At 43.1% G+C, this 14,504-nt stretch overlaps 1 protein-coding gene across 3 annotated transcripts in view; it reads left to right on the top strand.

The window, feature by feature from the left end:
* EVC (EvC ciliary complex subunit 1) overlaps positions 1 to 14,504 on the top strand; it is a 91,761-nt gene that overhangs the window by 16,664 nt on the left and 60,593 nt on the right. For all 3 annotated transcript variants that reach the window (XM_068975217.1, XM_068975218.1, XM_068975219.1), the window contains exons 6-8: positions 6,018 to 6,116; positions 9,085 to 9,222; positions 12,784 to 12,942. In XM_068975217.1, the coding sequence (XP_068831318.1) occupies positions 6,018 to 6,116; positions 9,085 to 9,222; positions 12,784 to 12,942 (396 nt within the window). The remainder of the gene's footprint in view (positions 1 to 6,017; positions 6,117 to 9,084; positions 9,223 to 12,783; positions 12,943 to 14,504) is intronic.

The raw sequence follows: 14,504 nt of genomic DNA, 5'->3' as shown, positions 1-14,504 counted from the left end.
CTGAAGCCAGGTATTGGCAAGTGGATTCTTTACCACTGAGCCATCTGGGAAGCCCATAGGTAAAATTGCATAAAACCACAAACACACATACACACACAAATGAGTGCCTGCCAAAATGAATAAAAAATGAGTAAGGTCAGTTAGCTGTATTGGACCTATGTTGATTTCCAGGTTTGGTATGATGTTAATACCACAGTGATGTAAAATAGCAGACCTGGGGGTAAAGCACACAGATCTCTACTGTTCTTGCACCTTCCTCTAAGTCCACAGTTGTTCTAAATTGAAAAGTTTTTAAAATGTAAAGAAATGGGGCAAGACCAGGAAACATTACTGTTCCAGTCTGGGGTCAAAAAGAAAATAGATTTCAGATGGACATCCTGAGAAAAGAACGTTACTTTACATAGCCTAAGACTTCAGCAGGTAAAAAGCCAGGCCAACTTTTATCTTCTTAGAGCTTATTAGTACTGGCAAGCATAATGAAGCCACAATAGACGTCCCAATAAATTTAAGGTCAAAATCATATCAAGCATCTTTTCCAACCACAGTGGTATGAAACTAGAAATCAGTTACAGGCATACATTGGAAATAGTGTGGGTTTGGTTTCAAATGACTGTGGTAAAGTGAATATCATAGTAAAGTAAGTCACATGAGTTTTTGGTTTCCCAGTGCATATGAAAATTATGTTTACACTATACTGTTGTTTATTAAGTATGCAATGCATATCTAAGAGAACAACTGCATAGCTTAATTTTAAAATAGTTTGTTATTTTAAAATTCTGACCATCATCTGTGCCTTCAGCAAATTGTAATCTTTTTGCTGGTGGAGGATTTGAAATATTGCAAGACTTACCAAAATGTGACACAGAGTCACAAAGTGAGATAATGCTGTTAGAAAAGTGATGATGAAATACTTGCTCAACACGTGGTTGGTACAAACCTTCAATCTGTAAAAATGAAATGTCTGCAAAGTGCAATTAAAGCAGAATTCAATAATATTAGGGATACCTGTACAGGAAAAAAACTGGAGAAATCACAAATATGTGAATATTCAATATTGTGCTACTGAACAACCAATGAATCAATGAAGAAATCAAAGGAGAAATTTAAAAATATTTTGAGACAAATAAAAGTGGAAATAAAACTTGGCAAAATCTGAGGAATGCAGCATAAGCAGTTCCTAGGGGGAAATTCATAGCCATCCAGGCTTACCTCAAAAAACAAGAAAAATCTCAGATGAACAATCCAACTTTACACCTGTAGGAACTAGAAGAAGAAAAAGAGAAGCCCAGAGTTAGTAGAAGGAAGGAAAATAACGGAGTTCACAGTGGAAATAAATGAAATAGAGACTAAAAGAGTAAGCATTGAAAAGATCAATGAAGCAATGTATGGTTCTTTTAAAAGATAAACAAAATTGACAAATCTCCTGACCGAAAAAGAAGGATCAATGGCTTCACTGGTAAATTCTACCAAACCTTAAAGAAGATTTAATACCAACCCTTCTCAAAGTGAAAGTGAAAGTGAAGTTGCTCAGTCGTGTCCGACTCTTTGCGACCCGTGGACTGTAGCCCACCAAGCTCCTCCATCCATGGGATTCTCCAGGCAAGAATACTGGAGTGGGTTGCCATTTCCTCTCCAGGGGATCTTGCTGACCCAGGGACTGAACCAAGGTCTCCCACTTTGCAGGCAGACGCTTTAACCTCTGCACCACCAGGGAAGCCCTTAAACACAAGAATCCAAGTACTAACATCAAAGATTTCAAGGGAGGAAAGGAAGCCAAGTTGAAAGAAGAAGGGGGACGAGGTGGGAGGGGTGGGGTGGAAAGGTGGCCTTACAGATGTCTCCTGCCACCTACAGATGCCCAGGCGTTATGGGACTTTTCCCTGGGCCTCCAGAGAAGGGAGGACTGGAACTCAGCCCTACCAGAAATCAGACCAGACCAGAAGCAGAATTCGAGTTCTCTGCCAAGAGGAGGTGATCAGTCTCCAATCCTCAGCTCAGGCTGAGGGCCCTTCGACCAGATTCCTGTGTCCAGGACCAGGGGACTGAAAAAACAGGAAAGGATAGGAAGGGTTAAGGAGAGGAAAGAAAGAGGGAAGGGGAGAGAGGCAAAATACTGAAGACGATGAAGTGCTTCCAAACTCATTTCACTAGGCCAGCATTTCCCTGATACCAAAACCAGATAGATGCCTGGAAAAAAAAGAAAAACACAAACCAGTATCTCAGGTAAGAACAGATGTAAAAATTCTCAACAGAATATTAACAAACCAAATTTAGCCACAGATTGAAAGGATTATAGCTTCCCTGGTGGCTCAGATGGTAAAGAATCTGCCTGCAATGCAGGGGACCCAGGTTCAATCCTTGGATCGGGAAAATCCCCTGGAGAAGGGAATGGCTACCCACTCCAGTATTCTTGCTTAGAGAATTCCATGGACAGGGAAGCCTGGCCAGCCCCATTCCCTGGGGTCTCAAAGAGTCAGACAGGACTGAGCAACTAACACTTTCACTTTTTCACACCATAATTAAGTGGGATTTATTCCAGAAATGCAAGGATGGTGCAACATCCACAAATCAGTCAACATGATACACCACATTCACAAAATGAAGGATAAAAATCATGTGATTATCTCAAAGCAGAAAAAAGCACTTAACAAAATTCAACACGTATTTATGAGAAAAATCTCTCGACAAAGCAGGCCTGGAGAGAATGTACCTTAACGTAATAAAGGCGACATATGACAAACGCAACTAACATCATACTCAACAGTGAGAAGCTAAAAACTTTTCCTCTAAGATCAGGAACAATACATGTATGCCCACTCTCACCACTTTTATCTACCATAATACTGGAATTTCCAGGGAAGTTAGGCAAGAAAAAGAAATAAACAGAATCCAAAATGGAAAGGAAGAAGTAAAGACTCTTTTCAAGACATGATTTTACACATAGAAAAGGCTTTACAGAAAACCATTAGAATTAATGAATTCCGTGAAGTTGCAGGGTACAAAATCAACATACAAAAATCTCTTGTGTTTCTATACACATAAAACGAGCTAACAGGAAGAGAAGTTAAGAAAACAATCCCATTTACAATTGCATCAAAAAGAATAAGATACCAAGGAATAAATTTAATTGAAGAGGTGAAAGTCCTATATACTGAAAACTTAAGACTTTGATGAAAGAAATCGAGGAAGACACAAATAAATGGAAAGATATTCCATGCTCATGTATTGAAAGAATTACTATTGTTAAAATATCTGTATTACTGAAAGCAATCTACAGATTCAGTCCAGTCCCTATCAAAATCTGAATGGTATTTTTCAAATAGAACAACCAAAAAAAAAATCCTAAAATTTGTATGGACACACGAGACCCCCAAATAGCCAAAGCAATCTTCAGAAAGAACAAAGCTGGTTATGTCAATTAATTATCAAAAACAAAAGATGCCTTGCTTCATAAGTATGTCTAACTGACCTTTGACAGAGGTATAAGGCAGCTCAGTGGAGGAATGTTAATCTTTTCAATGAATTATGTGCAGTTGAGTATCCATAAGTAAACCAAAATGAACCTCAAGCTAAACCTCATACCTCATGCAAAAATTAACTGAAAGTGGCTCATGTACTTAAATTTAAAGTATAAAACTATAAATCTTTTTTTTTTTAAAGGAGGAAAGTCTTTGGGATCTAAGCAAAGGGTTCTTAGATTAACACCAATATTATGATCCATAAAATGGAAAACTAATAAATCAAAACTCATCAAAATAAACTTCTGCTCTGCAAAAAGCCCTGTTGAGAGGATGAAAACACTGAGGCAGTATTTTGCAAACCACATTCTAAAAAAGAAATAGCACTGGAGAAGGAAATGGCAACCCAGTCCAGTGTTCTTGCCTGGAGAATCCCAGGAACAGGGGAGCCTGATGATCTGCCATCTATAGGGTCGCACAGAGTCAGACATGACTGAAGCGACTTAGCAACAGCAGCAGTACCTACAATATATAAGGAACTCTCAAGCCTCGATAGAAATAATAATCCAATTGGAACATGGGCAAAAGACATGAACAGATATTTCACCAAAAAGAATATATGGCTGACAAGTAAACACACACAAAAGCACATGAAAATATGTTCAACACCATTAAGCCATTGTTGTTGTTCAGTCACTCAGTTGTGACCTACTCTTTGTGGCCCTGTGGTCTGCAGCACATCAGGCTTCCCTGTCCTTCACCATTACCTGGCGCTTGCTCAAACTCATGTCCACTGAGTCAGTGATGCGATTCAACCATCTCATCCTGTCATTCCTTAAGCCATTCAGTTCAGTTCAGTTCAGTTCAGTTCAGTTCAGTCACTCAGTCGTGTCCGACTTTGCAACCCCATGAACTGCAGCACACCAGGCCTCCCTGTCCATCACCAACTCCCGGAGTTCACTCAGACTCACGTCCATTAAGTCGGTGATGCCATCCAGCCATCTCATTCTCTGTGGTCCCCTTCTTCTCCTGCCCCCAATCCCTCCCAGCATTAGAGTCTTTTCCAATGAGTCAACTCTTCACATGAGGTGGCCAAAGTACTGGAGTTTCAGCTTTAGCATCATTCCTTCCAAAGAACACCCAGGACTGATTTCCTTTAGGATGGACTGGTTGGATCTCCTTGCAGTCCAAGGGACTCTCAAGAGTCTTCTCCAACACCACAGTTCAAAAGCATCAATTCTTCGGTGCTCAGCTTTCTTCACAGTCCAACTCTCACATCCATACATGACTGCTGGAAAAACCATAGCCTTGACTAGATGGACCTTTGTTGACAAAGTAATGTCTCTGCTTTTGAATATGCTATCTAGGTTGGTCATAACTTTCCTTCCAAGGAGTAAGCGTCTTTTAATTTCATGGCTGCAGTCACCATCTGCAGTGATTTTGGAGCCCCAAAAAATAAAAGTCTGACACTGTTTCCACTGTTTCCCCATCTATTTCCCATGAACTGATGGGACCAGATGCCATGATCTTTGTTTTCTGAATGTTGAGCTTTAAGCCAACTTTTTCACTCTCCACTTTCACTTTCATCAAGAGGCTTTTTAGTTCCTCTTCACTGTCTGCCATAAAGGTGGTGTCATCTGCATATCTGAGGTGATTGATATTTCTCCCGGCAATCTTGATTCCAGCTTGTGCTTCTTCCAGCCCAGCATTTCTCATAATGTACTCTGTATATAAGTTAAATAAGCAGGATGACAATAGGGAAATGCAAATTAAAACCACATAAGATATGACTACATACCTATCAAGATGGCTAAAATAAAAACAGCAGCAACACCAAATGCTGGTGAGGATGTGATGAAACTCGATCACTAATACATTGCTGGTAGGACTATAAAAGCCCACTCCAAAAAACAGGCAGTTTCTCATAAAATTGAACATGCAGTTACCAGAAGAACCAGAAACTGTACTCTTGGACATTCATCACAGAAAAACTTATGTTCACTCAAAAATCTCTATGTGAATGTTCATAGCAGCTTTATTCAGAATAACCCCAAACTGGAAAGACTTAGATGTCCTGCAATAGGTAAATGATTAAACAAACTGTGAAGACAGCACCCTTGGACTTGCCAAGGTGTCCCTGCCTATGGAGGACCCTTCTTGATTTAAAGGACACTTCCATCCATTGAGACAGGGGGCTGGAGTGGATGACTTTACACATCTTAATTTCTTACAAGTGTTCTTCTGATTGTTTCCAGAGAGAAGCAACTCCCACTTTGCCTTGTCTGTTTTCTTCACTCATGGAAATGGGGAAAGTGGGGGGCTTCCTAAAGAGTAGGCTCCTTATAAATATGTGCGGGAGAGATGAGGCATTTTTCTTTAGAAGCTTCATGAAAACACAGTTCATTATAGGCCACTGTCATGGTTTTAAATCTGAGGTCTTTTCCTAGAGCAAAAATTGTGGGGATAACGGGAGAAAGAAGATGGTAGGAGAAAAAGGAAGGAGGGGTAGAGATACCATTGTTTAAATCTTTCTTGTTTTGTTTCCCTTTTCGGCAATAGATGTTTATTCAGATTTTTAAAATGTGCCTCCTTGACCTTCTTCCTAAAAAGAAGTCTGATGATGAATTATACCAGAAGATTCTTTCAAAGCAAGAAAATGTAAGTCTTCAACCTATATTGCAAAGTAACTTAAAAAGAGTTTATTCAGATGTATAAAACATAATATCATAGGGAAGTATCTTTTATGTGTAAAAATACTTTATTACAACATACAGTTTTCAACACAATATAATGATATATAAAACTATAGGTATAAACATAAAGATAACAATATATATTATTAAAATGTGGAAAAATATTGGAAGTAGGAAAAAAGAAAAGTCAGTCCTATCCAGTACTCAAAGAGAACCACTATTGATGTTATTTTCCATACAGTTTGGGCGTATTTTAAAATATATACCTTGTTTATTAGTTACAACTGTTAATACCACTTTGCATTCTTCTCTTTTCAGCCTTTTATACAACCTTTATATTGTTCTATGCACAGCAAAATGAATCAGGGCAGTAGAGGTTGATACCATGGTCTGTCTTTCACAAACTCTCAGAATGCTAGGTTTTTCATTTGTGCCATGGGATAGTAATTCCTGTCCTGTGGGATTACAGAAAGGAGAGAGTTGTGTATGAAACATGTAACAAAGTAGCAGCTCAGTTCAGTTCAGTCACTCAGTCATGTTCAACTCTTTGTGACCCCATGGACTACAGCACACCAGGCCTCCCTGTCCATCACCAGCTCCCGGAGTTTACCCAAATTCATGTCCATTGAGTCAGTGATGCCATCCAACCATCTCATCCTCTGTCGTCCCCTTCTCTTCCTGCCTTCAATCTTACCCAGCATCAGGGTCTTTTCAAATGAGTCAGCTCTTCACATCAGGAGGCCAAAGTATTGGAGTCTCAGCTTCAACATCAGTCCTTCCAATGAACACCCAGTAGCAGCGAGACACTGATTATATGATCTTGACCATCATCATCAATATCATTGCCATTATTATCGTTTCAATACCAACACAGTCACCACCACCACCACCATTATCATCAGTGTCACCGTCACCACCGCCATCTTTGTTATGGTCGTGATCCTTCTTATGATGACCATCACCACCGTTACCTTTGTCTTCATTGCCATTCTTATAATTGACAGCACCACCACCATCACCATGCTTCTCCTTACTTCCAAAAGCACTACCAACATTCCACCATCACCACCACCGTCGTTGCCGTCACTCATTACTCCCATCGCCAGCATCACCTGCATCGTTGTCATCTCCATCCCGGTGACCGTCACCCCCTCCACCGTCATCCTCATCACCATCACTTCACAACCCTCACCTTCATTATCATATCATTGTCATCACCCTCACTGCCCACCATCACCGTTATCTTCATCACAGTCACCATTGTCATCCTTGTCGCCACCACCATGAGGTTCGGGAGACTGGGAAAGAATGTTTCTTCTTCATTCCCCTGGATTCCATGTGGGAGGATTCATCACTAGATCCCAAGGAAAAGGCAGACCAACTTCGTTTTTCTTGTCATCATCGTCATCATCCTGAGTACCACTATTGTGATCATCAGGCGGTGCACACAGGGCTTTACACGTATTATTTAATCTTCACAGCAGCCCTGTGAGTGGCCATCATTATTTTTGTTTACAGCTGAGGAAGTTGAGGTTCAATGAGTCTAAATGACTCTCCAATGACAAAAAATAATCATTATGTGGTGATACTTGCAGTTATATGAGTAATGAAACAATGTCATGTGTCATATAGCAAGAATAAGAGCTTTGGTGTCTGCAGGTCTGGGATCAAATCTCACCTCTACCACTTATAGAGCATTTTAATTATTATAGTGGCTACTATTCACTGAATGGCATCTGTCTGAGGACTTTAAATGCATACTTTCCTCTAATATTGACAGCAGCCTTAGAACCTCTGTATGAGGATGAGAAGTACCCAGAAATGGCAGCTGCTTTGGAGAGAAGCAGATAATGCATGCAGTTGGAAGAGTGGGCCTCTGGAGTCCATGGGCCTAAGGGACCTAACCTAGCATATCACTTCCTACTGGGGAACTTTGAACAAGATATCTCAGCTTCTCATAGATGAGTTTCCTCACCTGGAAAGGAACCCTCATTTCTTTCTGGTAGAGATGCTGTGAGAATTAGAAGCCACATGTGGCTTCCACTTGGACAATCAGTAGCAGTTTTCCTAATGAACCTGAACCCACACCAGTGTTGATTTCATGTCAGTGAACACAGGTCTGGAGAAAACAGAACTGCCACCCACACTCTATGTGGGGGTTTGAAGGACTCCATACATAAGGTTCTCCTTTCCCTTCTAAGATCTGATTTAATTAAGAGAAAGTGTTGGGGAGACATATATACAGATGTCAGCTTTATTACTGAGAGGATCCTGCTTGCAGGGTATGTCTTAGATATATAGCAATCATGGCTTCCTAATGCTGAATCCGAGATTAGCTAAATTGCTTACCTAAATCACTTGCTGGCAAAGCTGGGCCACCTCAGGCCTCCCCACACACAAGAGAGACCCTTGCTCCCCAGCTCACTCTAGACTGCAGCCATACCAGGGTGGTGGCCTCCCCTGAATGGTCTGTCCCAAAGAGGATGAGGCTGGGCAAGCTAGGGGCTGCGCTCACTTCCTGCTTTTGAACCACCAAATACATATCACTTCCTCCCTGGGGTGCACTAAGTAATCCTTCCCCATGGAAACCAGAGGAGTGGAGAGGAGATATTCCATCCCACCACTCCAGAGTACCATGACATGTTCCTGGAACTTCATCAAGATTGGAAGATACGTTTCATTGTTTTTAAAGTATGGCCTGTTTGGGGGAGGGTGAGGAAAATACAGAAGAAAATACATAATCCATTATTCCTGAGGCTTTACATTTAATGAGAAAAATAGATTTTTCTCATCAGTCCTTCAAAAGGACAATACCCAGAGCATTAATTATCATAAGAAATTTTTTTATGATAATGTGATAAAAAATTAAAAGCATTTCTTCTCTAGAATTTAAGATACATTAGATTTTCTTTGTCTTTTTCTTTTTTCTCCAGGACTTGGAGGAATTAGAAAAGAGACTTCAGGTCAAGCTGTCAAACACAGAGATGTCGGGTGGCAGTGACTCTGAATACATCACCCTGGCAGATGTGGAAAAGAAGGAAAGAGAATATTCTGAGCAGCTAATAGCTAATGTATGTGGTGGATTTTCTTTCCCCTATCAAAAGCATGGTTTCTGGGACAGTTCATTTGGCAAGATTAAAGAGCTGGTACCTAGAAGCATGTTTAATACTCAAATTCTCTGTTGTATTTGAGTATTAAATATACCCTGGAGCCAAGGATCCCATTTCTGAAGTTAAGTGATAAAGAAGGTATAATTAAGGGGCCAAGATTTACTGAGGGAGTCTTTTATTTTCCTTTTAATGAATTCTCCTTGTTTAAATTTTAGATGGATCTTTTTATCATTCAGAGCAAATATCGCCCTAACCCTCTGTGACATTACTGCCCTGTGGGTTAGAGCAGATGCCAGCTGCTAACTGCTCAAACTCCAGGCATCACTAATAAAGGCATGTTTTAAATTCCAAAGAGGATGAATGGTTTAGTCACTAAATCGTGTCTGACTCTTGGCAACCCCATGGACTGTAGCCCGCCAGGCTCCTCTGTCCATGGGATTCTCCAGGCAAGAATACTGGAGTAGGTTGCCATTTCCTTCTCCAGGGGATCTTCCCAACCCAGGAATTGAACCCAGGTCTCCTGAATTGCAGGCAGATTCTTTATGGGTTGAGCTACGAGGATGGCTCAATCATCCTCAAGAAGATGCCTTCCCTCAAATTCTGGTTTTTGCTTTGACATTCTACTATCCGCTGTTCACATCTTTTGAATTAAACAAATATTTCCTTGGCACCCTGGTGTTATTCTGGACACTAGAAATTCACAGTGAACGTAGACCTGGGCCTTCTGGGAAGATGCTCAGGCCAGTCTGGTGGGAGGACCGATAGGTGAGCAGGTGAGGACTTTGTGGCTTACAGGGACCATGACAGATGGATAGATGGGAAGACCGAGGTACAGGGGAGGGAGCAATTCATTTTACTCTCTAGAGTTAGGAAAGTCTACATAGAAGAAAGGGCCATGATGAGGTTTGGGGGGAAGTGTGGATGGATGCTGTCCAGTGGGTGGGCAGAGAAGGGAGCCAGGGCAGAGAGCAGGCTGAGCAAGAGAAAGCCAGAGGTCTTCCCTGAGGGCTTTCATCTCACGCCAAGGAGATGGGAGTCACTGAAGGGGCAGAGGGTGGCTTGGTTCATCTGTTTTAGAAGCACTGCCCCGGCTGCTGAGCAGGGGATCATTAGGAGTTTGGGGGCTAATCCAGTAGGAATTTCATGAAAGCACTTGCAGTAGGGATGGAGAGGCAAGAGAAAGTGGGAGAGCTGAGAGGGTTGTGTCTGAGGAGGTGGTGGCGGGAAGAAGAGGGTGTAGAGCGTCAGCTCTATGGAAATAAAGACCCCAGAATGGCAGCAAGTCAGGGCGTAAAATGCTGAGCGTGGCTTGATATCTTGAGTTGGCGATGCCTGGAGATGGAGCGTCTCTACTGAGCTCAGGTGGGAGCACACGGAGAACAAGGATGCTCGAGATGAGATGGCTCAGGGAGGGTGCTTAACCCAAATTCCAGTGGTCCGCGATCTCCCCAGAGCAGTGGAACATCTTGTCCTTGTCTGACCATTTCCAGCAGAGGACTGAGAGTTCTCAGGAGATTCTCTAACATATTGGCAGCATCCAATAATGGAGATGCCCCTGGCCCAGGAGTACCGGGAAGCCCGGCATGCTGCAGTCCAGGGGGTCCAAAGAGTTGGATACGACTGAGCAGCTGAACAACAAAATTGGTATCATCCAATAGCAGAGATGCCTGTGGTCCAGGAGTGCACGTAGAAGGGGTAGTAAAAAGCCTTATGCCAAATCTTGGATCCTGCCAGCATTGAAGGAGCAAGATTCAAGAAGAACCAAAACAAGAAGCAGAGGATAGACCTTGAAGAACCAGGAGAAAATCATGTCATGGATGCCAAGGGGATTATGAGTTTTTCAGAACAACAGAGTGGGCATCCTGGTTCTCTGAGATGGGGAGAGAATAGGCAGAGCTGCTGGGACATAGAACTGTTTCCGGATGTGCGGGAATTCGCAGATGGTAGTCCACCTTCATCCTCTGTCGTAGATGCTTGGATGGTATCACCGACTCGATGGACGTGAGTTTGAGTAAACCGCGGGAGTTGGTGATGGACAGGGAGGCCAGGTGTGCTGTAGTTCATGGGGTCACAAAGAGCCGGACACGACTGGGTGACTGGACTGAACTGAACTGAGTCCACTTTCTGGGATAGCGGTTGAAAAGGAGGTCATCTGATGGGATGAGAAGGGCAAGAGCAGGGTGTGAATGTGAGTGAGGAGGTGGCGGGGGTCGATAAAGGGTTTGCTGAGCTGCCATGAGGCCCGGGAGATGGGAGACGAAATTTTCAAAGAGGTGCCAGTTCTTACAGGTGTAATCTTTCTCCTGGCCATGCCCAGGAGAGATGGTTGCTTGGTTTGACTGAGTTTCAGGTCTCCATCTATCTCTACCCATAGCAGCAAGATCAGCATGGACTTTTAATACCACTAAGCTCTGACTCTCCCATGCGCTGCTGAGTGAGAAATGTCCATCTTGGCATCTGAGGGCTGGAGCCAAGCTAGAGAAAACCACCGCTGTGGAAGCTGAAGGGGCCTGAGCCCAGTTCCCCTCTTCCTCTTGACTCTTGGCCAGTGACCTAACTACCTGAGCCTGTTCCTTGTCCTCCCAATACATATTTTATCTAGAAATGAGATGTGTGACACGTGGAGCCTGATGTATAACCTGCATGCTATAAAGAAAAGTTGTTATGACTCCAGGTGTCATTGTTCTTCGAGCTGTGGGAGGCTGCAGTGACAAAAATTTAGCCCGCGACACTCTAAACCACTTAGCGATTTCCTGCTCTGCTCTCAGTAAAATGGGGAGAAAAGTGTTAGTTGCTCAGTCGTGTCTGACTCTTTGAGACCCCATGGACTATAGCCCACCAGGCTGCCCTGTCCATGGAATTCTCCAAGCAAGAATACTGGACTGGGTTTCCATGCCCTCCTCCAGGGGATCCTCCCAACCCAAGTCACCTGCATTGCAGGCAGATTCGTTACTGTCTGAGCCACCAGGGAAGCCCAAGATTGAGGAAAGGGGAAAAGATTGGAAAGCAAAATGTTTTTATGGTTATCATCGTCTCTGCCATACTGTTCTTTTGTACTTTTAGGGCAATAATTAATATTTAAATGGCCATCCATGCTTTTATTTCCAGGATGGATTTAATCCCTTTTAAAGAGCCGGAAGCTTCCAGGAGGACACTGTTGAATTTCATGAGCCCCTCCCCTCCTCATCCCAGGCAGCAATCACAGGCTGTTTTTCTTAAGCAGCTGTCTTTCAGCTGCTTAAGCTGGGGGATCTCATTGTGTTTTCCTTCCTTATCAGCCGTGCACTGGTGTTTGCTGAAAAGCCGCCTTGAAACTGACTGGCACCCACAAAAGAACTAGGAGGAACTTCTGGAGAATGTGATTGTTGCCAAGATAACTTGCTCCGACTTGTGGAAGTGTTTAGAATCTGAGTTTGTGATAAGGGGTGAATAGTAATGCTCAAGCCTGAACCAGACAGGTTTATACCTTTCTTAAATAAGTTTTCTCTCCCCCACCTCTTGCTTCTCACTCTCATTTCACAGATGGAAGCTTTCTGGAAACAGATGGAAAACATCCAGCACTTTCTGGTGGACCAATTTAAGTGTTCCAGCTCCAAAGCCCGACAGCTCACGATGACTCTGACAGAAAGAATGATTGCAGCCGAAGGGCTGTTGCGTGATTCTCAGGATTTGCAGGCTCTGGTAATGCTGGAGGGGGCGGGGAGGGAACGTGATATTCAGACTATAGATGTGAAATCAGAAGCTTGGAGGGCTGCAGGGATAATTAAGTTCCACACCTGTATACTGTACACGGGGATACAGAAGCCAGAGAAAAGCAGAGCATCCATTCGTCCATCTATCCATCCGTCTGTCCATCAGGCATTTATCTATCCATCTGTCTATCCATCCATCTGTCCATCTGTCCATCAGTCACAGAGAGATCTATGCATCTCTCCATCCATCCATTCATCCATCCGTCCATTCCATTAATGGAAAAGCCTGCCAGCTCCATGTCACTACAGCATGGAACACTGGTTCTCAATTCTGGCTGCACGTTGAGGTTATCTGAGGAGGTTGAAAAAGTACTGCTGTTTGAATCCAAGATGGGTCCCTCTCCCAGAGATTCTGACTTAACCAGTCTAGGTTTTTTAAGGTTCCAGATGACCACAGTGAGCAGTCATAATTGATGCCCACTGGTGGACAGAGCTTTGGGTAGCTCTCCTGATGGCCCCATGTATCATCACCGAGGGAGCTTAAAATAATGCCTGTGCCCCAGGCCTTTTGCACAGAAATCCAGTCTGATTGGTCTGAAGTGAAGATCCTGGCATTGCCAGTTTTAAACTCCCCTGTCCCAACAATTCTCACGTATAACTGGGAATAAAACCACTGATTCAGAGGAATTCACAAATCCAAATCCAACTTTGAATCTAAGCTTAGCCAGTTGAAGCTGTGTGATCTCGAATCAGTTACTTAACCCCTCTGAGCTTTGATTACTGATTGAAATAATTTCATACCAGGAGTTGCTGCAGGCAAGGCCCTGGGAGATGCTCAGAAACTCAGTCACCATGGGGTTTTGCCATGGAAGTTTTGGACTAGCCTAGCTGTATGTAAAGCCCAGGACACTATGCACCTATTAACCCTTTCTCTGACCTTGGGAACTCATAAGCTCAGACCCATGCACCCGCCCAGGTCACACCTGACTCAGAAACCTGCGGCAGCCCTGCCCTCAGCTCGAAGACTCAGCTCCTCAGAGAGGAGATGGCCCTGTTGAACCTGGAGATTCCTGCTGCTTCTGCACAAACTGCTCTGCTCCTCAAAGTGTGGTCTGCAGACTGGCAGCATGAGCTGGTTAGAAATGCAGAATCTTGTCCCCGTCCCGAATCAGGGTCTGCATTATAACAAACTCCCAGCTGCACAGAGCTATTTGAGAACTTTGTCTGCTTTTGGTTATCATGTACATGTAGTTTCTTTTCTCTCCTCTGCACTGCTGAAAGATAGACACAGATACTTCATTCCCTGTGAGCAGAGGGACCGGCCAAGCAATGCACCTGGGACCCCCATACTGTCTAATGACATCCCTCAGCCTGTGCCCCAAACTTCCTGGTTTGCGGTCCAAGCCCCTTTGAGTTGGACTTTAATTTGATAAGGCTGCCAATATGAATGCTCATCAAAGGAGAAAGATTTTTTTCCTTTTACTCTTTTTTCTTTGCATTTAATTATTATTCCATCAGCAGGATATTGATGCTGGGGGAAAAAAATGGTAT

Source organism: Capricornis sumatraensis, chromosome 7, assembly GCF_032405125.1.
Source record: "Capricornis sumatraensis isolate serow.1 chromosome 7, serow.2, whole genome shotgun sequence".
Classification (NCBI taxonomy): domain Eukaryota; kingdom Metazoa; phylum Chordata; class Mammalia; order Artiodactyla; family Bovidae; genus Capricornis; species Capricornis sumatraensis.
Note: the sequence above shows the minus strand (reverse complement) of the source record. Positions and strands in the feature narration are given on the sequence as shown.